The sequence below is a fragment of the Phodopus roborovskii genome, unplaced genomic scaffold (genome assembly GCF_943737965.1).
Source record: "Phodopus roborovskii unplaced genomic scaffold, PHOROB, whole genome shotgun sequence".
Taxonomy (NCBI): Eukaryota; Metazoa; Chordata; class Mammalia; order Rodentia; family Cricetidae; genus Phodopus; species Phodopus roborovskii.
In genome coordinates, this window is record NW_026126571.1 from 13,797,343 (window position 1) to 13,824,566 (window position 27,224).

Here is a 27,224-nt window from a genome sequence, read left to right on the forward strand (position 1 = left end):
TCTGTATCACAGCCTTGCTGTGATACAGGAGCTGACTGCCCCCCGACACATTTCAGACTCCACACTTGACTGCTTACCTCTGTTCCCCAGGAATTTTCTCCTCTCCCATGCCTTTGTTGCCCTGTGCCCATCACTGGGAATGTGTTTTCTGAGCCTTTTCCACATTGCCCTGACTCCCTAAGTTCCTGCTTACTCCAGGAAAAACATCTCAGCCTATATTCTTATTCTTCTCAGGGAATATTTTTCTATCTTCTTCATTTGATGATTAAATTTATTCTGCATCCCGACAGGGTGTTATTCATATCTGTGGATGTTATTTATGTCATGTCTTTTCATTTAACTTCTCCAATGTTTCCTCTTTTACTTGCCAACTTTGGAAGCTCTCTGAGAAGTCAGAGTATGTAGGGAGGACTCCCAAACAGGGATACCACCTGCCTGGGAAATAAGGGGATCTGTTGCCTAAGGAGTGTGGCCAGCACATTGCTCAAGGAAACTGCTTAGGATGCATGCTGGTGCAAGATGCTGGCTTCTAGACTAATTCTAGGTTGTTTGTTTCTAGTATTCTAGATCCCTGAAGCTTCCCTTGTGTATATGTATATGTAATACTATTCAAACAGACATGCAGAAATCTTTGTTATAGAGTAACATTTACATCATTTAGTGATGTTGAACTTGAAAGAATTAGTTAAAATACTGATTGTAATTGAACTTTCGGATGCTTCATCAAACACTTGGAAGGCTTAATGTGTGAGAGTGCTTTCTCATGAGTCTCTGCATTTATGAACAGTCTTTTGGATGGCATCTTATGAAGGAGTCTGAAGTGACCATGTTTGGGAATGCTTGGCAATGTAGAGACAAGTATGGGCCCTGACAGGTTATGTGCTTAATTGTTTGTTTTTCCCTACGGTGTGTTGATTTAGAAAGAAACACCACACACTCTGTAGGGTGAGACCTTTCCGTGTTGGGTATTCAGTGTCTATCATTTTAGGTATATGTGTCATTAACTGTAACTTTTCATATGGCTCATAATCCAAGCTTCTTTAGTAACTGAAAGATACTTGGACACATTCATTATTCAATAGCCATTTCTGGTATGAAGAAGGCAAGTGAGATGTGCCAAACATGTAGAATTAGTTTTCAAACTAATTCTAGCATATTTTTATCTCTCACAACAAATGAATACTTAACTCCTTAAAACAGATACTAATCAAGCTCCAAACGCCATTTCAAAGTCAACTTTAATTCTGCAAAAGAATTGACTGTTAACTCCCCAGAAATGGATGTCCCTAGTGTGGGGGTTATACAGGTTCTAAAAAAATTTAGTTGCAACTCTCAAAATTCCAAATAATAAGCTAAATTCTTACAGGTTGAGTCTTAGTACACACACACACACACAGACACACACACACACACACACACACACAGAGAGAGAGAGAGAGGGAAAGAGAGAGAGGGAGAGCATAAATCTGCAAGGCATGTACTTCTTTTAGTGGGACAAATAGACAAGATGGAATTTGTTTACTTTTTTAACATCAGAGAGGTTATATATTAACTTTAAAGTTTGTATCTGTTGTGTTTAAAAACACATTGATGCATGGTTTTTAAAAATTAAACATAGTCACCACAGTAGCTACTTAATTCTTCCTTTTTTCAGTAGTGCCAATTAAAAATGTAATATAACAATTTGAAAAATTAACATCTGCTTTCGACTTGTATTATTTCAAATCTGTGACAGGCAAAATATTTATTAAAAGCACTATTTTTCATCTCTTCTCCAGTGCTGACAGTTTTGATTTGTGACATCTGTTTCTTTTTCTAACGCAGCTGCTCTGAAAATGTAATTAGTTTGAAATGAATGAGAATTGATGTTGTCTTGAAAAATTTTGATTTTCTAATCACATCATGGATATTTTCAGCCCTTTGAAATGTACTGGCAATTCCAAGTGGGAATGTGTGTGGTTTCTTCAAAAACAGGCTGGGCTTCATTTTCTTATAAAGCCAGCCACGTGGACAGTGCTAAGCTAGTAGTGGCAACATGGTGTTGTTAACCGTAACCCATTTTCTCTTCCCCACCCTGAAGAAATTCCACAAAATGTGGAAAATTAACTTAAAATGTGGTACTGGCCCTAAATTGTGTGCAATCGTGAATCAGAATGGAGATTTCAGATATGAGAGAAGTCTGCAAATTTGAATGTTCTTTGCTTTGCCATCAATTTACTAGTAACAGTGTAAATACATGGTGACTATTGAAAAAAACAAAACCCAAAAAACAACAAGTAAAAAACAAACAAAATACCAGGAGCTTGGGGAATGCAGGTGAAAGAAATAAAGGACAGAGTTTCTTTCACACATGTCTGTCCTTGAGGTAGGTAGAACGGGGTCTCTCATCTCTGGATGATAGTCAAGGTGGGAGCCAGCTAGTGTGGCAGACAAGTTGTGGAATGCTGTGTCCTGTGTGTCCGATGTTAGACAAGTCATCTGAAGGCTCAGTTGCAGTGTGAAGAGGAACCTGATTAAAATTGTTTGGTCTCTTAAGCAAAGGGCTTGAAACATTGTAAAGCTCTAATTATATCAAGTGAATAAAGCTGCAGGGACAGACAGGAATTGTGTGGTCTATATCATTCTGACATGGACCAGTGGTGGGCATGGTAGATGGGTATTGGTAAGAACAGAGCATTAGACAGTTTGTTCCTGGCTTAATATTCACATTTCTGAAGTTAGCATCTTGGGAAATGTCTGAAGCTTTATTGTGCATATGGCTTCAGAAGACAGACATAGTTAGCCTTCAGGAAAATTGGAATGGTTTACTCTTTTAGGCTGGGTTACACAGAGCCCAAAGGGGCTGAGCTGGATTGGGGGCGATAAATTCTGCCATCTCAGAAAGATGTGCAGTGGTCTACGTATCCTGTATTTCAGTATGGATAAAAGACAAAGACACATATTCATAATCACTAGCCAGTGTGGATTCATCTATCTACATTCAATCACTGAGCACAACAGCATTCAGACAACAGGTGGCCTGTTCATACTAATAGAACTGAATGGAACTTATTAAGTCTACTATTAGTGACTGCTTTAATTACTTAGTTTTTACTATCAGAGAAGTTGCTTCCACCCAAGGGAGCTCACATGTACTCTGATAAAGTAGTTATTGAAAGGACATCTACTAATGTGTTAAGATGGGAATCATGGCCATCATTCTTGGACATTAAGTAGTAGCTGATCAAAAGGTGTAGACTAGATATAGGATTTAATTTAAGAAATAAAAAGACTCAAGTTTTAGCAATCCCATTGCAATTTATGTGCTTCCTAGCAATAAGCTGTTAGCCCCACCTTAGTTAGTATATTTATAACCCAGAATTCATTTCACAAAAAAATTCTGACCATAAAATAGCAATAACTTGGTAGTCAGCAAGAATAATAGAACTGCAAAGTTTGGTGAGTGAGTCAGTCTTTTCATACTTTTTCTTTTTTAATTAGCAAAGCAAAGTGCCATTCAGAAAAGTCTATTTTTTTTTTTAACAGTTTGTCTTTTCTGGTGATCCTAATCCCAAAATAAATGAAACAACCAAACAAGCAAAAAAAAAAAAAAAAAAAAAAAAAATCAAACAACTAAGAAAAGAATAAGTTGCTTGCTTGTAGGTTGATATAATAGGAAAGGAAGTCAGCCTCACAATTTCCTTTGTATGTCTGGTTGGTCACCAAAATGCAGAAAACGTGCCGACTCACCAGTAGAAGAAACTGGACATTTGAGTGCAATGAAGTCATTTGGGTATAAAGGATTTGTATTGAAATAGGGAGTTTGATATAAAGGCTACAGACCAGGGCAAATGCTGAATGAAAGAGCTGACCCTAGACAGAGAAGGGTTCAGACTTCTACCAAAAGGTGTGGCCGGGAATAGAGGCAGTAAGTAGGTGCTTGCTGTTCCACTTATTGACTCAGATGGCTGGGATACCAGAGATCTGTAGGGTGCTCTTTGGGGGAGGGGCAGAGGAACGGGGAAGCACCTGTGTTTCTGCCTCATCTCTGTATCCATAGCCCCAGAGTACTCAGGCAAATGTGATGGGAGTATGGCAGAGCTCGAATCTCAAAACTGAAATTCCACACCAGTTTCAAGGCTTACACAATCAAGCATTTGGGCAATGAACAGCTTTTTAGAATGCCACGATATCATAGCCAAAAACTGAGGAACATAGTCTATGTCTCTAAAGTTTCTCCTGCTTCCCACATTTAAAAAGTACTTTTGATGGGATCTCAAGAATAGCAATATTAATCTAAATCATATTTTGTAGCTATATATATATCAATATGAGTTAAATATTAAAGGAATTTAATAGTGTTCAAATGTAGAAATAATAGTGCTATAGAAATAATTTCTGAGTCTAAATGAATTTCCAAATTAAAAGATACGGCATAGTGATTATTTTTCGAACAGCCAAGCAATTTTTAATAAGCCCAAAGTTTAATAATTACCCTCAATTGCCCCCCTCCCCCGTTTTTAGATATCACAAATGCTCATCTTGCTATTACTATAACAGCTGCATTGTTTCTATAAAACAGAACAAATTTCCACCCAAAAGTGCTCACAGACTTCCACAAAGGCAAACAAATATATTGTTGGTTCAGAGAGTCTTGAATAACAGTTGAGCCGTCATTGATTGGCTTAGGACATCTTTAAGCATGGTTTCTAGGCAACCACTCACTTTGATGTCTGGCTAGTTAGAGCTGATGGTCTACATCTCAATAATGTCAGTGTTTCCCAGAAGTTCAGACAGGTCAGTGAGATCAGCACCTTTTACTTTTATAGGTAAGACTTCAATGGTATGAAAGCAAGTTTAGAAAACATTTTTATTAGACAAATTATGTAGACAAATTATACACAGAAAGCTCTGCCACTCATAACTGAGGCCTCCAAAATGTTTTGTGTACTTGTAGAATAGGCAATACATCAAAATCTGCCTATTTCCAGTATTGTACATGGTTAACAATTTGTTGGTAGCTGAAGTCACTGCAGCATCTGGGGTGCCCCTATATAGCTGTCAAGACTTTTCCGTTTGAAAATCAGAGTTGGAAATGAAAACATGAATGTCACAGGGGAACAAGGTGTGCATGCACCGCGGGACTCGTCACCCTGGAAACAAAGTGGTTGCTCATGAGAAGAAAGTTTTCTGCCTGACACAGTAGACAATATTTGAAGATTTAGTACAAAAACAGTGATAGTACAAGATGCTCCCCAGAACAGAATTAGATCAAAATAGAATACACCTTAAGGATATACCTCTTAACTGCTCCTAAAGCAAATCACGCAGGCTGGCTGGATCCTCCAGCGATCCTAGCCACAGAATGAATGAGATTAAAGTAAGCATACGGCTGTCGGAAAACACAGGGTAAATCCCTGCTTCCTACTTACCACGTCGAGTTTAAGGATTACAGATGAAACTCATTCTATGTTTCTAACAGATAAGAATGCTACTTTTAGAGGAGTGTGCCGGAAGAGGCACTGGTTTCTGCTGACACCCTTGGCACTGATCTTAAAAGAACAGAACACCTCCAACTAGAAGCGGGAAGAGAAGGGTTTCAGATGAGAGCCCAGTATGGTTGTTATGTAATAGCTGTAGGGTGATGGATGACACATATAAGGCCACATCGACACTTCTGAGGGCTCCCCCTCCTCCCTAGCTATAGTTACATTGATTGGCTTGCAGCTTTGGAAGAAGACTTTGAACCTACAACGATCTATGGTTAAACCCTGCTCTGTGTGCTGTGGGTGGGGTTCAGCGAATGGTATTTCCCATTTAGATAATTAACAAAAGGCAAAATGCTCAAGGTTAGTTTTATATATGGCTGAGTAATGAATGCAAAAACCTATTCAAATGAGTACATCTAGAAACAAAGATGAAATCTCCCTGGATGTTTTAATAACAAAATTATAAAATAGTCTCTTGGCAAACAATGCAGGTCAGAATGACATTAAAGCAACCTGCCTTTCCAACTGAAAAGGCCTCCCGCGCTCTCATAGCTCCTGTATACAGTGCTTGGTTTTCCAACTAAAGCTTTATTAAATGAATTGCAATAGCAATGGCTGCATTTATATATATATATATACACACACACATTGTATAGGTGCATATATATGTATATGTGAGATACTAAGTTATTTAACACAATAAAGGCCTTTGTCATATGGTAAAATTTACTGTACATAAGAAAAGGTTTGAAGACTGTAAATCACATGAACGTGGCATGCACTGCTGCAGTGCAAGGGAGAGTTTTAACTGTAGTCTTGACTGGCATGTTCATGGCTTTTTGTAATTCTACAAAACTGTATTCTCATATTGCGTGGCCTCCTGAATGGTCTTTAAATCATTTTTGCAGACACTGCAGGGGTTGCCTTTGGTCCACAGTTAAAGGACGCCAGACAACAGTGGAGAATTCTATGGATGCAGCTGACGATGGAAAAAGACCGGAGTTATTGCAATTATAGTTTCAAAACAGAGGAGCAGTGCGTGGGAGCCCTGTATGGGAAGTCAACCCTGCGAGTGCTCTCAGTGACCCAGTGCTCAGTCCCTAAGCTTGAAGTACAGCATATGAAAAGAGGACTAATAGGATCCTAGAATACTATATTGTTGGGGAACAAGTTGAGTAATGAGAAAAATGGAGGGAGAGAGAGAGAGAGAGAGAGAGAGAGAGAGAGAGAGAGAGAGAGAGAGAGAGGAGCAATAGAGCAGGGAAAGGGCGTGAGGAAAAAGAACTAGAATTGTTACTAATTATCCTGATTTCTCTTTAAATAAAACGTCACATCCATGTTAGTCCCACATTACAGTTGCTCCTTTGGGGGGAGTCCTAGGATACGCGGAGCTGTCTGCTGCTCATATGGACGTGCCTCGGTCAGGGTCACTGCCCAGGTTCAGCCCCAGGGTGGGAGTAGGCTGATAAGGAATAGATGACATTGTTTTGATAGGACTCCTGAAAAAGCCCCCGTTAGGGGCCCTGTGCCTAAAAGGGCCAGTTCGGTGCTCCGGCACACTGCCAAAAGCGAAGCCGGAAGCAGCCTTCGCTGAGAGTGTGCGGCTAAGAGTCTGGATCTGTTCTGGGATGAAGGTGGTGGTGGTGATGTGAGTGTTTCTGAAATCACTGATCTGCTCCAGGGCTTGTCGTGTTGGCAAAGTGTCAATGTCCAGAGGGGTCAAGTCAATTGACGAGGTGGAAAACTGTTTATGGGGGCTGTCGTCATCTGTGCACAAGCTATTTACACGTCTATGAAGGTGCTCCAGGTCAATTTCCTTGTCATCCTGGAGATGAAGAAAAAAAAAAAAAAAAAAAAAAAAAAAGAAAATAAGGTTCTCATCAGTACTAGCTTGCATGGATCAAAAAAAAAAAAAAAAAAAAAAAAAAAAAAAAAAAAGTCGTTCAGCAAACATGTAATCAACTGAACTAGGGGCATATTTGCTTAACAGACATTGATTGACTGGGCTCCTAGCATGAGCAGGCACTGTGCTAGTTTCTGGGAATCCTGACAGGGCTTTGAGGTAAAGTATCTCTGGTAAATACTTTCTTTGCAGCCGGAGCTTTAGAATGAGCATACGTCACATGCAGCTAGAAAGACAGGGGGCAGGCTCAGGCAGGGACAGCGAGCAATCAGAAGGCTGATTCTGGTGACTTCCCGCAACCCGTGCCACCCCCTTTCAGTACATGCTCCCTCTATCAGAGTCTCATTCCAAGTGGACGTTTTTGATGCCTTCTATCACTTAGGCCTAGTCTTAACTTTCTGTTCTGAGATGAAAGAGAGACGTGTTTCTTCCTATTAATGTGTCAAAGACTATTAAAGTGGTTTGTGTGTGTGTGTGTGTGTGTGTGTGTGTGTTTTCTTGCAGCCCAGGGCTAGGAGGATTTTTAGAAAGAGTCAGAACAAGAGAGACTTCTGCATGACAGGGACAGCATTTGATACCCAGTACCTGCATCTGGCAACTATGGCCCTTACAGATCCCTTCAAGTCAGGGTGTGTGAATAAATAGCTTTTGCCGAGGGTCAGTTTTATGTTAAGTGGACACGTTTGTAAGAATTTCTATTTATTTATTTATTTTTTTAAAGGCAGTAAAGCCTCAGAGTTTGAGAGAGAAATCCTACCCACAAACTCCTCAGGGTTGAAAAAATAAAACTGAGAGGAAACAAAAATTTCCTTTGTGATCATACTTGTTTACAGCCAAGGTCAATAAACTAAATTCATGAGGTTATTAAAATGTCCATTAATCATAAGAGGAGAACATAGTTGTTCACAGAACCTGGGATGGCTATCTCATGTGTTTTCCCACCACACATGCAGTACTCTGCAGCAAAATCTGCCAGGATGCACAGGCCTGCTTTCCCTTCTCCTTTCTCATTTGAAATCCAATTAAAAAAGCATCCATTAATGCAGTATTATCACCAAGACTTCAGAAGGTTGAGATGTATAATTTTATGGTTCCCACGGCAACTGTAATCTAGACATCCATCAACAGCTATAACAATGCAAACATTTAATATCGTCTGTAGTAATTCAAAAATGGGAGCCCGGGAGCCCTTCATTTCCAGAGTTTGCAGAACATTGAGTCTCAGCTACAACCTGCATTAATGTGGCCCTTTGCTTTCGATTGATGTCAGCAGAGATACCCATGCTTACTTACTCTACAAAGACCACATGGCAATAAGCCCAATTAGCTTTGAATTCAGTCTCCACAAAGTGGGATTGCGTGTGATCACCCACACAGGTAGGAAGCAAGAAAAGCGAAGCTGTTCTTGTAAAAGGTACTGATCTACTTTGCATCTAAGGACCTACAGGATCCTTAGACTGTGTAGATAAGGATGTTCCAAAGACAAACACTGCTGCGCAGACATGCATATATACACATGAGAGATCATTTTTAATTGTACATCAAAGCCAATCCTCTGCAGAGTGCCTGGGCATCAGCCAACCAAGTGCTGGGCAGAAAGTGTGACACTTTTCTTGAAACTGCCCCTCAAATCAAACCATTGAATAAACTCAGATTGCTTTTAACATCGACATTTCAAGCTTTTGATACTAAGATTATACGAGCCCATTTTTTTTTGTTCATGTTTTCTCTGATAATGGATGCATAACACATGCAGAGATTATTCGGTATTAATTCTTCACTGAGGTTACTAGGTATAATTCTGCAACTATTCTTACACATCGCTGTACAAACTTGAACATGTCCCTGGAGTTAAACTGATGGCGTAGTCAGGGAGATAAGCAAAATTCAGAATGATTTCCAGATATGAATTTGGCACACTGGGCTCATGGGAGAGCCCCAGACACACAGTTATTTATCTGGATCTCCATACAGAGACAGGAAGCAGTGACTAAAGGTAAAGAGAAAGCATCCTGCCAGGGTCTTTAAGGCCTCATGGCTGAAACATAAGTTTGTCTACAACTTAAGGAATTGAGAGAAACTGTTAAGCATCTTTGCTGGGTTGAGGGACTCAGAGCCTTACGGGATCATTAGTGTGTAGCCTGAGCTCAGAGCTTCAGAGCCGCCATAGAACATGAAATTGTTGGCCCCAGAGACACTGCCCCTTGTCTGACACCGGCTTGCCTTCCACATCCCACATGCTTATTTTGAATCTTCAAGGAAGGCAGAAAAAGCAATTGCTAATATTACCCCTTTCTCCCTGGCAATACAGCCACCAGATGTTTGGCAGCTCTAGCTGGGACCCAAGTTCAAGTACCTCTTTGGATGGGACCCGCGAGCCCTTCCTCCGGCTCCACCACGTCTCCAGCACTGCTATGAGGCAGGAGAGGACGATCCCCGCCGCCAGGATGCAGAAAACGCCTGCCAGGCTCTTGATGTCCAGGGCTCCTCCCTTCTGTTTTGCATCTACTGAGGAGTACAGGTCACACTGGCCATTCTTAGGCCACCACTTGTGCTTGAGGATGTCCATGTCTCCACTCTGCTGCAGCTCCAGGATCCTGGGGGTGGAGAACACAGTGCATTGTCACGATAACCAGGATGACGGTCTTGCCCACAACCTGGATGATCGTGATGGCTCATCTAAAGATGGCTGATCTAGCTCACTAGGGCAGTCTGTCTGCAGAGTACTGCGTAGAAGCCAAAAACATGGGTGCTTTGATCCTGTGATGCTTCTGTAGAGGGGTCTTCTTCTACCTTGCTCTCCTTCCTCTGTCTCTCCCTCCCGTCTCTTACTCTTTTGCTCTCACAGGAATGTCAGCAGCCCCTGCCCCGTTCATTGCAGTATGTTTTGTAAAATTACATTTGGGAGGTGCTATTCTTATGTGGTCTGACACTGATGCTACTCTGCCCTTTCTGCCAGTGAATGCCGTTCTGGACCGTGATGGCATTTTGAAGAGCCCCTTGCTGCCTCCAGCCACACACTGGTGTAATGTGACCCAGCATATGCTATACACACAGGAATTTAATGAAAATAAAACTTCTATTATTTGTCATGGTGTGGGAGAAGGCCTTGGGACAAGTCTTGAAGTTGACAAAATACATCATTTTCAGCTCTTCACACAACTGACATGCTTTTCCTTTCAGTGCCAAAGGGAAAGAGACCTTCCTCCGGGAGGAAGAAAATGGTTGGTCAGAGTGACCACAGGTGGGCAAATTCAAGCAAGAAACACTTCCCTGAGACAGAAGGAGCCGTGAAAACTGCAGCTTTTCAAAGTGTGGTTCACACAGAGGAGTGATCCCCAGTCCTTCAAATTCTGCTTAGACCCCTGCTCTGCCCTGCCCTGGCTTCTGTAATGGGCATGTTTCCCAAAGCCAAAATGGCTCCAAAGGTTCCTGGCCCAGGCCCTAAGCATTCCCCAGGGGATTTAAGTTCATTCCCTGGGCTGTTCTGAGAGCTGGCTGCAAGGGCACCAGTGGCCTACAGGTTAGCAATTGGGGAGAGTGGGGACAGAACAGGGGTGCTGGTTCCCAAGGGCACACTCTCCCCTGGCCACCAGCATTGGAGTCAGGAGGGAGGAACCCAGGAGCCTCTCCTGGAGATGTGGTGTCTTTGCAAATCTCTAGGCTACTCACGAAAAAGTCACTTAAACCCACCCTCCTGGAGATCATAAAGATGTCTGTCAAGATATATTTGTCAGATATGTTTGTCAAGATATAGCCATCAGTTTTAGCTCAATTTATAACTGAATATTTGTGCTCTGGCCCTGGATCATGCCTTCTTTGGGGATGTGGATTTTTAAAACCCAGAGAGAGAGGAACTCAGGCAGTCTATGAGTAACTTAACCTGCTCTTACTATCTTAAACCTCCTTCATGGACAGATGATAACACAATAACAAAGACAAAGATCTTGGGGACTGGAGGAAAGGTCCACAACCCACCTGAGATAAAGTATAGGAGTGGCTTGGGACCACAGAGGATGGGTGACCCACATGCTCATGACCTCCCATAGTTCCCCAGGGCCAGCATTGCCTAGGTTTCCTCCCTCTTCTCATGAAATGCAAGGAAATGATTGTAAATTGTCATCAATTGTGCCTTCAGAATCTCCCAAAGTGCATTGCACCAGACAAACACCTACAGGGTCTTCACAAGAAAGGGCCCTGGGGGAGAAGTAGGAGAAAACGAGGGGGAGGAAAGGAAAACACATGCGACTAGGAAGATTGAGCCCGGTTAGGAATAGAAGACAGGAGATAGATAGATAGATAGATAGATAGAGAGAGAGAGAGAGAGAGAGAGAGGGAGGGAGAGAGGGAGAGAGAGAGAGGGAGAGAGAGAACATAAAAGAGAGAGCCAATATTGGTTCGAAGATAAAATTGAACACAAAGAAAGGTGTAGAGAACTACAAGACTGCCACCAACTAACAATTTGAACATCCGTGGAAAGGCTACCATAAATGCCCTTCCCGGAGAGTGAGATCAACAACTAACTTCTCCATGGAGCCCTCAACTAATGCCTGTTGGAAACAGGAGCAAACACCCATACATAAACACTGAGTCGAACTAGAACCCAGATGCAGATGGAGAGGACAAGACCAGGTGGCAGAAACACATAGAGACAGCTTACCTGAACAAGGAGGAGCTAACAGGCCCCCAGACTGATAGCTGGGAAGCCAGCATGGGACTGACTCAGGCCCTCCTGAATATGGGTCTCAGCCAGAAGGACTGAGCAGTCTAAGGGACCTCAGACAGTGGAGCCAGGATGTATCCCTGGTACATAAAAGGACCTTGCGAACACATCCCCCATGGAGGGATAACTGCCTTAACCTAGAGACAGGAGAGAAGCCCTAGTCCCTACTTCACAGGACCTGTCAGAGCTACATGACCCCAACGGGATGGTATTTCCCTACATATGGAATTGGGGTGGGGGAATGGGATGGGAGGGTGGTTAGGGTGCATGTGAGAGGGCAGAGAGGGTAAAAGGGAGGGAGGGAGGAAGGGAGGGAGAGGGAACTGGGATTGACATGTAAAATCATAAATTAAATAAAAAAATGCTTTGACTCCAAAATTTAAGTTCAAGGACAAGTTACTGGGGAAATGGATTTCTATTTTTGTTTCCACAGAAAATGAAAAGATGTGGATTCCTTCCAGACTAATGTGGTTTGATCAAGCCAGACCGCCTGAAACAGAGTACCAGGTGATCCTACATTCAAAACAGCTGGACAAAGCAGCCTTGCAGACTACAGCCAAGATTTCTGAATCTTCTTGGAATCCCCCATGACAGCACCCCTTACCAGCAGGAAGTAGTTTGGAAAGAACGGCGCTCGCTCAAATTCCCAAATATTGTCTATAAATGTTTGTTTTCATTTAAATGGACTTGGTTATAAAAATAAATAAATAAAAATCCTGAAAACTAACTGAATTTCAATCAGCAAAAAAAAAAAAAAAAAAAAAAAAAAAAAAGGCCCTGGGGTTATCCACTATGATACCCTCTTGGGGACTTCTATGATGTAAGCTTAGTAAGTGTCCAAGTAGATCTTCAGTAAAGAAAGCCTTATAATGCTGTGTAGCCCAGTCCCCCTCAGACCACTTTCATCCTGTTCCCCTCATTTAATCTCTCCATGAAAGTCAATGCTCTATAGAACTCTAGTTTAAGGAGTCCTATAAGCATACACTTGTGACAAATTGCTGGCAGAGGTAAGGCTCATCCATATACATAATTATGTCATCAAGGATCCTTGCTTGACCTATGCACGAATTGATGGTGATATTGAGAAGAAGCCGTTTAAAGGTTCAGCTGTGTAAGATTAATGACTTGTGGAGGCTGGGGAGGGAGGTAACTCAGTCAGTGAAGTGTATCACAGAAGCTTGAGTTTGATCCCCAGAATCTATGCTAGAAAGCCAGTCAGTGTGGCAGATCCCTGAGTTGGGAAGGTAGAGCCCCTGGAGGCTTGGGGCTCATTGGCCAGCCACTCTTGCTGGTTTGGCAAGTTCCAGATAAATAGAGAGAGAGATCTTGTCTCAAGGAAACAATTTAGATGGTGTCTTGGAAGATCGGCATTGGCTCCCATGCTTATGTGTAAACATGTGCACAAGCCCCTCTCCCAGGAAAGAATAATTTTTAGAGACCTGTGCATTTGCCTATAGCTGATAAGACTGTATTGTAAACTCAAGTTTCTGCAAGCAGCTCAACTCTCATTTAAGGGTTCGATGCATCATAATATAAACAGTGTCTTTTAGGCTTTTTTTTTTATTGAAAGGCATGAAATAGCCAGAACATCTTTAAATATCTTACAGGAACACTTTCGTTAGCTTTGAAGAAAGAATTTTGCTTAAAATTGAGTATATAATGAAACATGAAAGGAAGTTACAGCAATAATTTCTCGATGAGAATACAGTTGCCCTCATTGTGTGTGGAGAATATTAGGATCCTCCAGTGAATACCAAGCAAACTTAGGTTGCTTACATAAGATGATATGCTGGTTACATAGGGCACTCTCTCCCCTGACACATAACTGTGGTGCTGTCCCCTACAGGTGGGTACTGATCAACTCTGTCCAGCAGAGTGTCTCCCGAGGGAACCCTGACCTCACATCCAACTATTTTTTCCTCACCACTGAGGCTGTTTTATAATTTATTCCATTCTCTAGGAATCTATCAATCCATTCAATAAATATTTCAAGAGACTCATGCCAAGTATTCCTTGTGCACACAATGGCACACTGCAGAGCTGTCCTTCTACTACCTTCATCCTGTGCTCCTTCTTTCTTTCCTTCTCCCAGGATCGATTACAGCCTCCCGGCTTTCCTCAACCATTGCTGAGTACTCTGTTTCATTCACTTATTTTACCTCTTACTTTTTTTTTAATACATGAGGAATATTTTCACTTAAAAACAAGCATTGGACTATACAAATTATATTGCACCCACTCCAGTTCTAATGGGAGCTAGATGCAGTAAATGGGAAGACTGTAATTGAAGAGTTTGAAGTTCATGTAGCCAGGAGATAGACGTTCAGGGGAGGAGAGGAAAGCATGTGGGACTAGGAAGATTGAGTCAGGGGAGGAATAGATGAGAGAGAGAGAGAGAGAGAGAGAGAGACCATAAAAGAGGGAGCCATTATAGGTTTGAAGAGAAAACTGACTCTAGAGAAATGTCCAGAGACCTACAAAACTGACCCCAGCTAACAATTTGAGCAACAGTGGAAAGGCTACCATAAATGTCCTTCCCTGATAATGAGATGGACAACTAACTTATCCACCATTATAGAGTCTTCATCTAGTAACTGATGGAAAAAGAAACATACCCACAGCTAAGCACTGAGCTTAACTGGAATCCAGATGCAGAGGAGGACAAGACCAGGCTACAGAAACCCACAGAGACAGCTGACCTGAACAAGGAGGAGCCAATGGGCCCCCAGACTGATAGCTGGGAAACCAGTATTGACCGCCCCCGCCCCCAGAACTTAGACTGCCTGGGCAGTCTAAGGGAACTCTGACAGTGGAACCAGGATGTATCCCTGGTGCACAAATGGACTCTGGGAGCACATTCTCCATGGAGGGATGCTCTCTTAACCTAGAGGCATGACTTGAAAGATTTTGTGGACCCCCTCCTTGAAGGGAACACCCTCCCTGTGGAATTGGGGTGGATGGGATAGGAGGGTGTTCAAGGGGCATGAGAGGGAGGGAAGGAGAGAGGGAAGGAGGGAGGGAGGGGGGAACTGGGATTGAAGTTCATAGGGTAGAGAAAAAAAGAAAAGAACTGCCCTTTCTAGGAGCCTTCAAGCTCTGTAAAGCCACAAGGGTCTCTCTCATGATCACACAACATAGATGGCTATGCCACTGTAGCGAGGTAGGTGTGTGTGTGTGTGTGTGTGTGTGTGTGTGTGTGTGTGTGAGAGAGAGAGAGAGAGAGAGAGAGAGAGAGAGAGAGAGAGAGAGAGAGAGAGAGAGATTGGGTCAGAGACTTTCTCAGTCACGCTTTATCTATACTCTCAGCAGTCTGCAGCACCTTCTGGGAGTACAGGCTGGTTGGGGATAGGACACTGTAGGACAACAAAAGCTTCATTTAGGACTGGAATTCTGCATGACCTTGCTATGAAATGTAATGCTTCTACAAGTTCCATAAGAGTCTCATCATTGCTCTTTATCATTTAAAAAGTTTTTTTTTTTAAAGGACTAGTTGGAGTAAGTTTCATAAGTATAAATGCTCTTAAAAAAAAAAAAAAAACGAGCTGAATCCTTGCATTAAAATGAAGATCCAGATTCACTTTTCAAATCTTCAGGAGACTCTTGTAAGCGAAGCTTAAAAGCACACCTAACAGGAGAGTTCAGAAATCTGGTAGTAAAATCTTCGGTTCTTTGCAAAGACAGGATTTTCTGTTATGCACATGAGTTCCACACGGTGACAGTATTGGCTCACCACAGGGCAAGGCAGGCCCGCAACTGCAACTATGGCTTACCTGTGGGCGTGATTGAAATGCAGGAAAGCAGACACTTGTGCCTTAAGCTCCTAACTGTTAGACACAAAATTAGCTACTAGATCGTGATGAATGAGTAGATGGTGCAAACCTTTTCTTGAAATGCGGTGAGAAAAATTCCTGCCATTTTAAAGGTCGGGGAGATGACAACCACATTTTCTTATGAGGGCTATTGTAGTGAGAATTAATGAGACCACACACACAATGGATCATGCTATCTTGCTCACGGCATGGCAAGCTGTAGGAGGGGAACACAGGTTGAAAGTTAGGTTATGATTATCAGCGCACGCACGCTCGCACGGTAGGCCTGTGTCTTGTTCCTCGGACCAGTTCTGGCATATTTTTCTTCATTAAGAATCTGCCAGTGATTCACTGATAAGACCATTGCCTTTCTTTCTTTTTCCTAGTGTTCAAACATTTGCATTTTTACTGAGCGGGGGTGGGTGTGGGTGTTAAAAAACCATAAGGTTCAGGTTGAAAAGGTTTCTAGCTCAGCCTGGGCACCTTGAGTACCTTGTTGATGCGAATGAGCAAATTCCAGGGGAAGGCTGTGAAGCCAAGCAACAGTCCTTTTATATTCAAATAAAAGCATTCAGCTCGTCCCGGCAGGCCTCTGAAAAAAGGCTTTTGCTCACTTTGAAGATAATAGCTTAATTTTTGTGTGAGGCTGCTCTAAACCATTGATCACTTACCACCTTGAACAGCTACTCTAGGAATTGATTTCCAAATTAATTTATTTGTAAGGCGAGAGGTTGCTGAAAGGGGCGTGCCAATCTCCACCAGCTGAGGAGACTTTTTTTTTTTTTTTTTTAATTTTTATTGAGAACAGCAGGCAGCAAGCTCCTTTCACTGGAATCATGGCCCTTTGCTAAATTCCTGTGGAGCCAACTGTGATACAACATCCCTGGTTATCCGAGAAAGAAATGACACTTGCTTACTTAGTCACTTAACTAGGGAAGAGTGAAGAGACAGTCAGAAGAAAAAAAAGTATTAAACTGAATGCAAGAAGTCTTTCTTAGGCTGAATGTGTAGTTGTCCCTGTGACTTTGGTAGTCCGATTTCCCACTTTCTAGAGACATAAACTCTTAAAAGGCAAAGGACAACAGACTCCCCCCCCCCCCCCAATTCTACAGCGGAGGACACTAGCACAGAGTGGCAATGTCACACATACTCTGCATTCACCACAGCCTCACTGCTGCTCTGACTAAGGGCTCTTTGGCGACTCACACTGACAGAAACTCAGGCCTGTCTTCCAACATATTTCTTGCCACACACACATGGATTCCCACACAAATACTAAATGAATAGCTATCTAGCACTTCCAATTTTTTTTCATGGATTTATTAGGAACCTTAGGGGATGGCCATCTACATGCTTCCCCCTAAACAAAACAATATAATTTTAATGCTACTGTCAATTTTTCATACTATAATTTGGGTCTACAAAGAAAACAGTTTGATTGATGTGACGGCTGTGAGCACTGAGTAGGGGAAATAAAACTAAATTTACCTTAGTGTGATTTAGAATTTAATTGGCTCTAATAATGTATGTGATACATCTCCAGACTTGCATCCATCTAGTGAAGAGAATGATGCATCCTATGCCCTCTCTCCTTGCTCTTCTTCAGGATAGCGTGTAGGTCTGTAGAGGGCGGCACTGTGATAGCCTTGGGAAACGAAGGTGCTGGTCACTTGGTCGTGGATTTCTGTGGTTGACTCTGAGGTATGATGGCCTAGGTCCAATCCTTAGACTGAGGCTAAGGTCACCAAAGCAACATACAGAAGAAAGTGTCTATTTGGAGCTCCAGTTCCAGAAGATTACTGTCCATGAACACCATGATGGTTTCATCTAGCAGGCAGACAGTCGTGGTGCTGGAGCAGTAGCTGAGAGCTCACATCTTGATCCTCAAGCACAAGGCAGAGAGATAGCTAACTGGTAATGGCATGGGCTTTTGAAGCCTCAAAACTCACCCCCAGGGACACACCTCCTCCCAAAAGGTCACATCTTCTAATTCTTACCTAACAGTTACATCACTTGGGGACCAAGTATTCCAGCATATGAGCCTGTGGGGACCATTCTCATTTAAACCACTACAGTGAGGCTCCTTGGGTTCTGACCAGGTTGTAAGGGATGCTTCCTCTTCGCCTTCATCCAGCCTCTAACTATTCTTCAGACACCATCAAGATGTTTCCTTGTCCCTAACTGCAGGATAGAGAGGCAGATCTATGAGCTCTTACTTACCATTCACATCCCTGGGAGAAAGAGGAGAAAGGGACACCTGGGAGGGAAGATGGAGCTTTTGGTTGCTTGCCCCTCATTGGAGGTGCCCATGCGGAGCCCATGAACTCAAGGGATGTTCTTACAGGATGGGATGGTAGAGTTTCCCCCTACCCTGGACGTGGTGTTCAAATAGATGCCCTTCCCGGCCCATGGCCCACTCCTGCCTACTGTTGGAAACTCCTGGACAGGTTTTTCCTTTTCTCTGTCTAGTTTTCTTGTGCCTGAAGTCTTCAGGTTTCTCAGCTCATCTGTGTGGAAGAGAATTTCAACTACATAAAGATAGTAACTCTATGATATGATACTTGCCAGATATTTCTTCAATTTGGAAGTGCTAAGGCAACTTGGAACTAAGAAAGGATCAGAATAAAATATACTATTCTAAATATCTAAAAATTGCATTGTTAAAAAGATATTTTGAAGCCTCAGTAATGTTTAATGTTGGTAATTTCTGAGAAATTCGGGACATTTTAAGTAAGGATTTTGTCTTTTTTTTGTTACATCAAAATCTAATGAGGGTAGAATTCTCTCAGCATTAAGCTAATTTGACGAGTTTCTAAGAAATTTCTTGATGACTTTGTCAAAAGGGTTAATGGCATGCAGATAGTTTTATGAAGAAGTAATTTCAATAGGTTTCTGTTCATTAATTTTCCTTTTTGTCCTGTAAAACACAGGTAAATGTCCTTGGAAGCAAAAGGATTTCTCAAGGATTAAGGTGTAAGCAGATGAGTATAGTAGCTTCATAAATAGATCTCTGCAGCCAGAATTTGGAGATCAGAGTTGTGACAGCAAATTCCATCATTTTCCTATGAGAAAGGCATCCTCCAATCATTTCTCTTACATAAGGCAACTTAGTGACTGGTCAGTAACATTAGCTACAAGAATACATACAAGACGATAGCATCTAGAATCTCAGTAAAGACAGATCTTCAGGGTGATTTTAGAAACGTCTTCCATTTAGACTGCACTTCCGGGATCTTGACACAGTCATTTTCTACCAAGACTGTCTAAGATCATGACGGTGAACAGCTTCTCTTGTCTTCCAAATGAGAATTGTGTACATTATCTTCTAGACTATATCACCAACATTTTAGACTGTTTAGGACATATGGCTTCTGTCATACTAACAACCTTGCTTTTTCATGGTAAGTGCCACCATAGACAGCTGTAAACGTGTGTGCTTTATTTGTAAGAACGGCCCAGACGCCTGATCTATTCTGCTGGCTGTGGTTGCTGACTTGGTTTGGGAGTCTCAGAGCTGAGAAGGCTCATTTCACTGACCTTCTTATCCAGGCCCAAGGTTGCATCCTGGAGAGTATCTGCTTTAGAGACAATGCTTGTGACCTTTATTCCAGTGCTCTTTTGGCCACATGTCTTACATATTCATTGATATTACATTAAAGCATTAGCACTCCTGTGCTTGCATCTTTAAGTGAGGGCCGAGAGAGTGTGTGCTAATTTTGATTTGAACAGACTGAGAAAGAAATTCACTGTCTATAAACGATGGCAGTATAGTCTCTCTCACAGGTTTGGGTTCCTTTTGTTTTGTGATACATTTACCCTGAGATTGGGGCTGTCTGAGACCCAACAGTGACAGCCTTACACATTTGGACTGGAATCATTTTCTAGGCAGTGGCAACTTCAGCTTGAAGTCAAAGGAGTATGAGCAGACACTGCCCTGCATTTGAGAATGGCACAGGAGTGATTGTGATGGGAATAGAATGATAAGAACTGGCAGAGAAGGTGGTGGTTTTTTTTCCCAAGAGGTATGAAAATGTTTGGAAACAGGTTGATGAGAAGTAGTATGCATCAGTTAGAAAAAAAAGAATTTCTACAACATACACCAAAGATGGCATGCTTCCTTCTTGGCCAACAGCTGAAGTGGCCCCTCAGGAGGCTGATTAGTTATAGCCTCAATTACAGCTGCAGACATGGTCTTGTGTGAGAGGAAGTATTTCCTGTGTTGTTTCAAATCCAGTATCTTGCTCTCAGATTAGAAAAAGGTAATTCGATAGAAACTTCATCAACTCTGGCTTCCTTATTCAGAAACTAATACTAATGCCCTTACATGTCAATTCATCTCTTCCAGAGGGATTCATCTTGTGGATGTTAATTTTATCCAGAATTGCCAAAGTGATACACCAAAAGTAAAATATGCCAAATTTATAAAGCAGTTATCAAAATATATTTAATTTGAATTTTTAAAAAAGACTATTATTATTTGTATGTATATGCCCATGGGGGTATGAATACATGTGGAGGTCAGAAAAAGGCTATTGGATTCCCTTAAGCTGTTGTTACAGGCAGTCGTGAGCCAAATTATGTGGGTGCTGGGAGGAATTGAACTCAGTTCCTCTAGAGCAGTAGCTCTCAATCTTCCTAATGCAGTGACCCTTTAATACAGTTCCTCCTGGTGTGGTGACCCCCCAAACATAAAATTATTTTGTTTGTATTCCATAACTGTAATTTTGCTACTGTTACGAATTGTAATGTAATATCTGATATGTAGGGTATCTTATATTCAACTCCTGTGAAAGGGTCATTCAATCCCCAAAGGTGTCATGACTCACATGTTGAGACCTACCACCCTAGAAGATCAGCAATTGCTCTTAACCATTGTGCCATTGTTCTCCCTCGATTATCACTATCACCACCATCACCATCACCATCATCTTCATCATCTTTAGGCAGAGTCACTTTTAAGTCCCAGTTGACTTTGAATGTGCCATGATCCTCCTTCAAGCTCAATGACAGTATGGTTATAAGTATGCACATTAGTTTGACATGTTTCTTCAAGCCATCTTGTGAGGAATGGGACCTATTGACTGTTTTGACAGTTTGCAATGTTGCAGTTTTGACATTTGCAATGTTGACATCACTCACTATGGCCTCATCTTATAGGTAAGGAGATTGAGGCTCAGGATGAAGAAAATTATCCAAGGCCCAAGACTGCTAAGTGGTTTGTTTGTCTCTCCAAATCAGCCTGTTGTTTGAGCGTATCCTCAAGGGCTTCATTATGCTGAAAGAGAACCTTGTCAATGGAAGCTGCCTTTCCATTTTCTGCTTCATCATTAACTGCAACTTTCCTTGTTAGCTAGCATTCATGGCTAACACGAATTCCACTGTATCCATTTTCAAACATTACATTTCTAGTAACACATCCCTATGTCCCCAGAGAGCCACGTGAATATCGCATGAGTTCATTAATCTCTTTTGTGATTAGAGTAAACGTCAGATGAATTCATTATCATGAGGCACTTAAGGGACCTTGAAAATGTTATCACAATAAGGAAATATGTCCAAAGAAGAGGTGCTCTGATACCTCATCCTTAGCCAATTGAAGGCTACATATTGTAAAGTTTTTAACTAGTGTTTTACATGCACCCACATTTACCTCAGTAATTTCTCTCTCTTAGCATGTACACAATCCTCTGTAAAAAATGTGCTGCTTGTTAAATAGCACTTATATGTGCTGAAAACTTTGCTCTCTGAGAAACATCATACCTTATAGATACTGAGGATAAATTTTAACTTTGAAATATGTAGTTCCCATTCATGATTTCCTTACTTTGCAGGCATCTCCTTCACCCCTAAGTCATGAAGTACCTAATAGGGCAAAAGCAGCCTTACTCTAAGAAGGAAATGTTTGAAAAAATGAAATCAGCAATGTGACAGATCTCAAGACTTTGGTGACTAGTGAACTTTAATTATTATGTATTTTATGTGTTTATGCTGGCAGTAAAAGTCAAGCACTCATTAAAGAAATGGCAGACATGATCTTTCATAAAATGAGTGCTGGGTGGCAAATGAGTAGATAATCAGGATAATGAGAGCTAGACAGAGAGATTCTAGAGAGCTGAGGAGATCCAGACAATGGCTCCCACTGAGATGGAGGGCATAATTGCATTTGGGAATAGAACACTTTTGGTGATCTTTTGAAATGTCAGCCACATCCTTAAGCACAGTGTGGTATTTGGGTTATAGGGTAAAGGGGAAATCCCTTTCATTTTGCAGTGAGAAACTGGCAGTGATCATGCCTGCTCAGAGTGACTGAAGGCAATGCCAAATCTTTACGCACATTTTCCAAATGCATGCCTGTGAAAAACGTGTCATGAAGTCAAATTTATTACATGTGTATTTAGAAATATTTTCCTACCCTTTAGTCTGCCATACAAACTTTAAAAAGCTGGTATTTGGAAGGGTGTAGTGAATATGCAGTAAAAATTGTGGTATGTATCTTAAGCCCAGTGCTCATAGAGAGGATAATGGAGAAAGAGGTTTTGAAGGAACAAACTGTCCTACAAATGAGCACAAATATTGAACTTTCAAAATGTGGAATGACAGTTTATAGAAGGGATTTATTATTTGGAGAACAGTTAGTGAGGCAGGCTTGATAACTGAAGATTTGTTTTATGATGCAAATGACATTTTCTAAGTTAGATGCTCTCCACTGATGTATGCTTGAAAAGAAACTCAGCTCCAGGCCTGTTTGTAGGAACTCTGTCCTTGATTAAAAAGTCCCAGCTAGCTTTCAGAACATCAGTAACAATATGACTTTGGACTCTTCAAAAATTATACCTTAGATATTTGGATAATTTGTGTTTCATTTAGCACTGTTATAATTATGATATATGAGTTTTGAGTTTTGAAAGAGTTAAGGCCGTAACATAAACTTTTTTTTCAAGAAGACCTTAGGCATATCCTTTCTCATTTTAGACATTTAAAAAAGTCTCCAACATCTTCCTACCATGATTTTGAATATGCGAATGATGATTCTATAAGTGGGGAAAATAAGAAAGCAGAACAAAAATTCTTTCTTGGACATTGACCTGCAATTATGCTACTGTGCAATTTCCCTGCAGTGTGATTATGGGCTCTGAAAGGCATAGCACAATGAGGGGACTGTGGAAGAGGTCACACACCTTGCTTGGAAGGATGGGCAGGCTGGGGACAACTTTCTGCAGAAAGGGTCATCTGGGATGAGAAGTTAGGAATGAGCTGAAGCATCACAGGCATGTGGGTTGAGAAGGGAAGAATTTGGACCAAGAAACCTGTGTAAAAAGTCCCAGAAAGAAGAAGGCAGTGAAAAACTGGAGAGAGTTCCCTGGGATGAGTGTGGACATGGGAAGGAACAGTTCAAAGCTTGAGAAACACATCTGCGACTTCTTTACGGACTTTAGAGTTGTTGTTGAGCTTGTTGCTGTTGTCATTCCTCTTTACACCATAACTTCTTTCAGGGCAGTGCCATGCACTATTAATTCTGTATTTTCAGCTATGAGCATATACTATGCCTTAGTAACCAGTGAATGAAAAGACAAGTGACCTCCTGCCACCAAACCATTTCTTGGGACTCATTTGGCCTCTCTGAAAAGATGCCTGTGAGCACTGTCCATTTAATGTTGAAGCCCACACTGCTGTTTGAAAATGTCAGTCTGACTCTAAGGTCAGTAGCCTGTGTTCTGCATTGTTCATTATCATTGATGGTTGATACCCACCTTTTCCCATGCGTATCTCTCATATTTAACTGTACTGTAAACTCCTGTAGGACAGACACTTCCGCTTTCTCTTTGATGCTCCCTATCCCAAGCATCGGGATCTCCCTTCTACATCAATGTAGAATATATCTGATAATTTGATGAGTCATGGGTGTTGAAACAGTGGCACTCAGGGACATGGTGTTGAAGAAGTGTGCTGGCCTCTGGTCTCACTAACTTCATCTTGGCTCTCTTTTGCCTCTTTAGCCTTTTCTCTAAGTCATTTTACTCTTCAATGACCTTTGATTCTAGGAACAGCAGGAGTGACCAATCAATAAACACCTTTGAGATATATAACCAAAGGTACCCTTAAGCAAGAGGGAACTGCGTAGTAGAGATGATACATAAATTTGGTAGCTGCATCCTGGAGAAGTTACCTTTTCATGAGAAGCAAATCTCTCCTGTCTAGTGATGAGCAGAGTATGGAAGATCTTTAGATAACCAGAGGGGTTCCAGTGATCCAAAAGACCCTATCTACAGTGGCACTACCTAATTATGCAGACCCCTTGTCTCCCACCTAAATATTTCTGCATCTAAAACTAGTGATCATGTAAGTGCTCAAAAGATAAAGTTATGGCCACTGGACCTTTTTTTTTTTTCTTCTATGACTTTCTTCCCAGGGGTCTGCTGATGAAATCTTGTCTCTGTTTTAGACATCACTCATATGTTTAATTGGCATATGGGGATTGATAGTCATACCTACTATGTTGGGAGTCATGGAATTGGTGTTTTTACTCCAAAATGGCATTAGTGTTGTAGATCAAAAGTCTGTATTCTTCTACAATTCACTAGTGCCCAAGGCCCACTGTGGTAGATGGAAAGTAGAAGCTTGTAGGGAGTATAATCATGCTTACATAAAGTTAGAGGAGTGTTTCCTTAATCTGAAGGGATTGGTGCCTTCTGGGAAAATGTACCAGAAAGCCTGGGCCCTTTTTCCACCCAGACAATTCATGTGCACACAGACCAAGGTGGTATTTCCCTGAAAGCAGGAAAAGAGAGAGAGAGAGAGAGAGAGAGAGAGAGAGAGAGAGAGAGAGAGAGAGAGAGAGAGAGAGAGACATTACAATGAAACCTGTCCTCTTGGCACCTAGATGCTGGGCTTCCCAGACCTCATTGTGAAAGGTAGGTTTTAGTTGTGTGAGGCACTCAGTGTGAGGTGCTGTGCTGTGGTGGCTGTGGCACTCTGCTGCCCAAGGATGGCGAGACTTTAGTACACAGTGTTGGAACCTTAGTTGTCCCTCTCACTAGGAGCCTCTGTCCTTAGCATCACTGCCTGACTTCCTTTCTTCCTGCTCTGAATCATGTCTAGGGCAAAAGTGATCTTAGATGCAGAACCTTTAGAATTTATGATCATCTCCTTATTAATATTTAATCTGACTTTAAAAAGTAGGCTGCCTACAAGTCAAACAGCTTGCACTTTTTGAATGTCATCTAAAAACCTGCCCTGTCATTGTCTTCTTTTTATTATAATCACTATATATCAAAACAAATAATTCAACTTTATCCTTTATATTAGCTACTAAAGGCTCCATATACAAATTTTCCACTGATTTAATTTCTGTGATATGAAGTTTCTATGCTTTGGATATAACATCCTTTTGAAAAACATTCCCTACCAGAACTTATATAAGCAAGAGTAGGGAGAAATACTTATACTATTAAAGGAATCAAATTGTTCCCAAATATCTCACATATCTGATGTGGCTACTACATTAAGCACTTAAAGTAAATCAATTTAAAATCATTATATAACTCAACAGCTTTAAAAAAGACCCCATCATTTTGAACGCTATTATCTAGCTTTACTGAAGTTGGTAAGAACTAATCTTCCTTAAAATTGTATCATCAGGTGTGTAGTGTTTGCTTTTAAGCCTATACTAAACTTTTACTCGTTGGTCAATTAATGTGGAAATAAGGATTTCTTGAGTAGGAACATGACTTATCAATAGAATGCTTTGCTTCCTTATGTACTTTCAGGAATAAGTCTGACTTGTAGGCTAGTGGAGCTAGCTGTCTCTTTTTATAAGGTAGCAATCTGAGGTACTCTGATATAATGGTTATTTATAAAAAATTACATAATATGGTATAAAATAGCAGCAAGACTCTTCCAACTCCATGCAGAAAGGATAATTGATGTGTTACTGCTCTGCTTAACAATTTAGTTTTCCCACGCATGGAGATATGCTGGGAATTAGTCTATTCCATCTTCTTAATGAGACTTATCTATTACCTCAGATAATGTATCTATTTTCTTCAACCAGCAGGGTTGACTGCTTACAGGAATGAAGTTTTCAGTGATTATGAGAAAGAAAATTTAGCAATCCGTATAGAGGCAGTAGTCTGTCTTTCTGGTGTCTCTGTGGCTGGATAAAATGAGGTGGTGTGGCTACATCACTGTTCTGAAAGGGATGTTGATTCTCACAGTTCATGGGATGTTTATGAAAGCTGCTTGCTGCTTTCTGGGATAATAGAAAAGCTATGTGCATGGCTATGTTTACTTACTGCATGGCGTTATATGAAGCTTCAATAACTCAGAGAGATGCTTGGTAAAAAAATTGAGAACCCATTCACTCTCGATGACAACTGCCAGAGGGACTAAGTGTCTGGCTTCTTCATTCAAAGTAGGTCTGGGGATACTGTATACCCATGTGTACACCAATATAAGCATTTGAAAATTCTAGTATTTCTCTGCCTTAAACCAGAGGTAATCAGCTTTTCAAACATGCTAAAACCTGAGTGAACTAGAAATGAAAGCAACTCAGTTAGGTAAGGATCTAAAATATTGATAAGCACCTGATTAAATAAGTGTGGAGCTACAAATTTCCCATTTGTATTTTTGGTTATATTTCTGATCCCACAATGTTCACAGTGTTAGTAAATTGCAATGGATCTTTATGCTGTTTCTAGATGAGAAAAATAAGAGGATAATGCATTCTCATAAAGAATCATTGAAATAAAACTCATGCTACATAGATCAGTTCAAAGAATGGCTATGTACAATAAATGAACCTGTTGCCATAGCAACAAAGGTCATGTGGGAATCAACCCCATTTGTGGCTTGCTCTCAATGAGCTGCTGCACTCTAGGAGATTACACTGAACATATTTTGAAGGGATTTTCCTACAGGTGTAATGGAAAGAGAGGACTTGTCTGCTGTACCACTGACCCTAGGACACATGACGTGGGGTCATGAATCAGGGGACATGAAATATGGAACAAAATTCCTTGCCACCTGAAGAAGCAATGTTTGTGGTAGTGAGAGTCTGTGGTGACCTGTGGATTGCCAGCAGAGTTCACATATGACAACTGGTCATTAGCATGTTCTAGATGAAGACCTTAACTAGAGTATCCAAGAAATACAAAAGTGGCTTGGTGGTCATATGCTTGCCTTGCAAGTGTGAGGATCTGAATTTGAAGCCCCAGACTTAAAGCTGGACACAGTAGTCTACATCTGCAATAGTAGCGCTCCTAAAGCAAAATGGGTGTCAGGGGCAGAATGCCTGAAAGCTGATGTACCATCTAGCTTGGCAT

The 27,224-nt window shown here is 41.3% G+C and overlaps 1 protein-coding gene across 1 annotated transcript in view; it reads right to left on the reverse strand.

Annotated features, from left to right (window-relative positions):
• Nucleotides 1-6,701: 6,701 nt before the first annotated feature.
• The window catches only part of Grid2 (glutamate ionotropic receptor delta type subunit 2), a 1,241,117-nt gene continuing 1,220,594 nt past the window's right edge, over nt 6,702-27,224 (reverse strand). Inside the window, exons 15-16 of the mRNA XM_051202902.1 lie at nt 9,728-9,968; nt 6,702-7,293 (exon numbers count right to left, since the gene is read on the reverse strand). Of these exons, the coding sequence (XP_051058859.1) occupies nt 6,871-7,293; nt 9,728-9,968 (664 nt within the window). The 3' untranslated portion in view covers nt 6,702-6,870. The remainder of the gene's footprint in view (nt 7,294-9,727; nt 9,969-27,224) is intronic.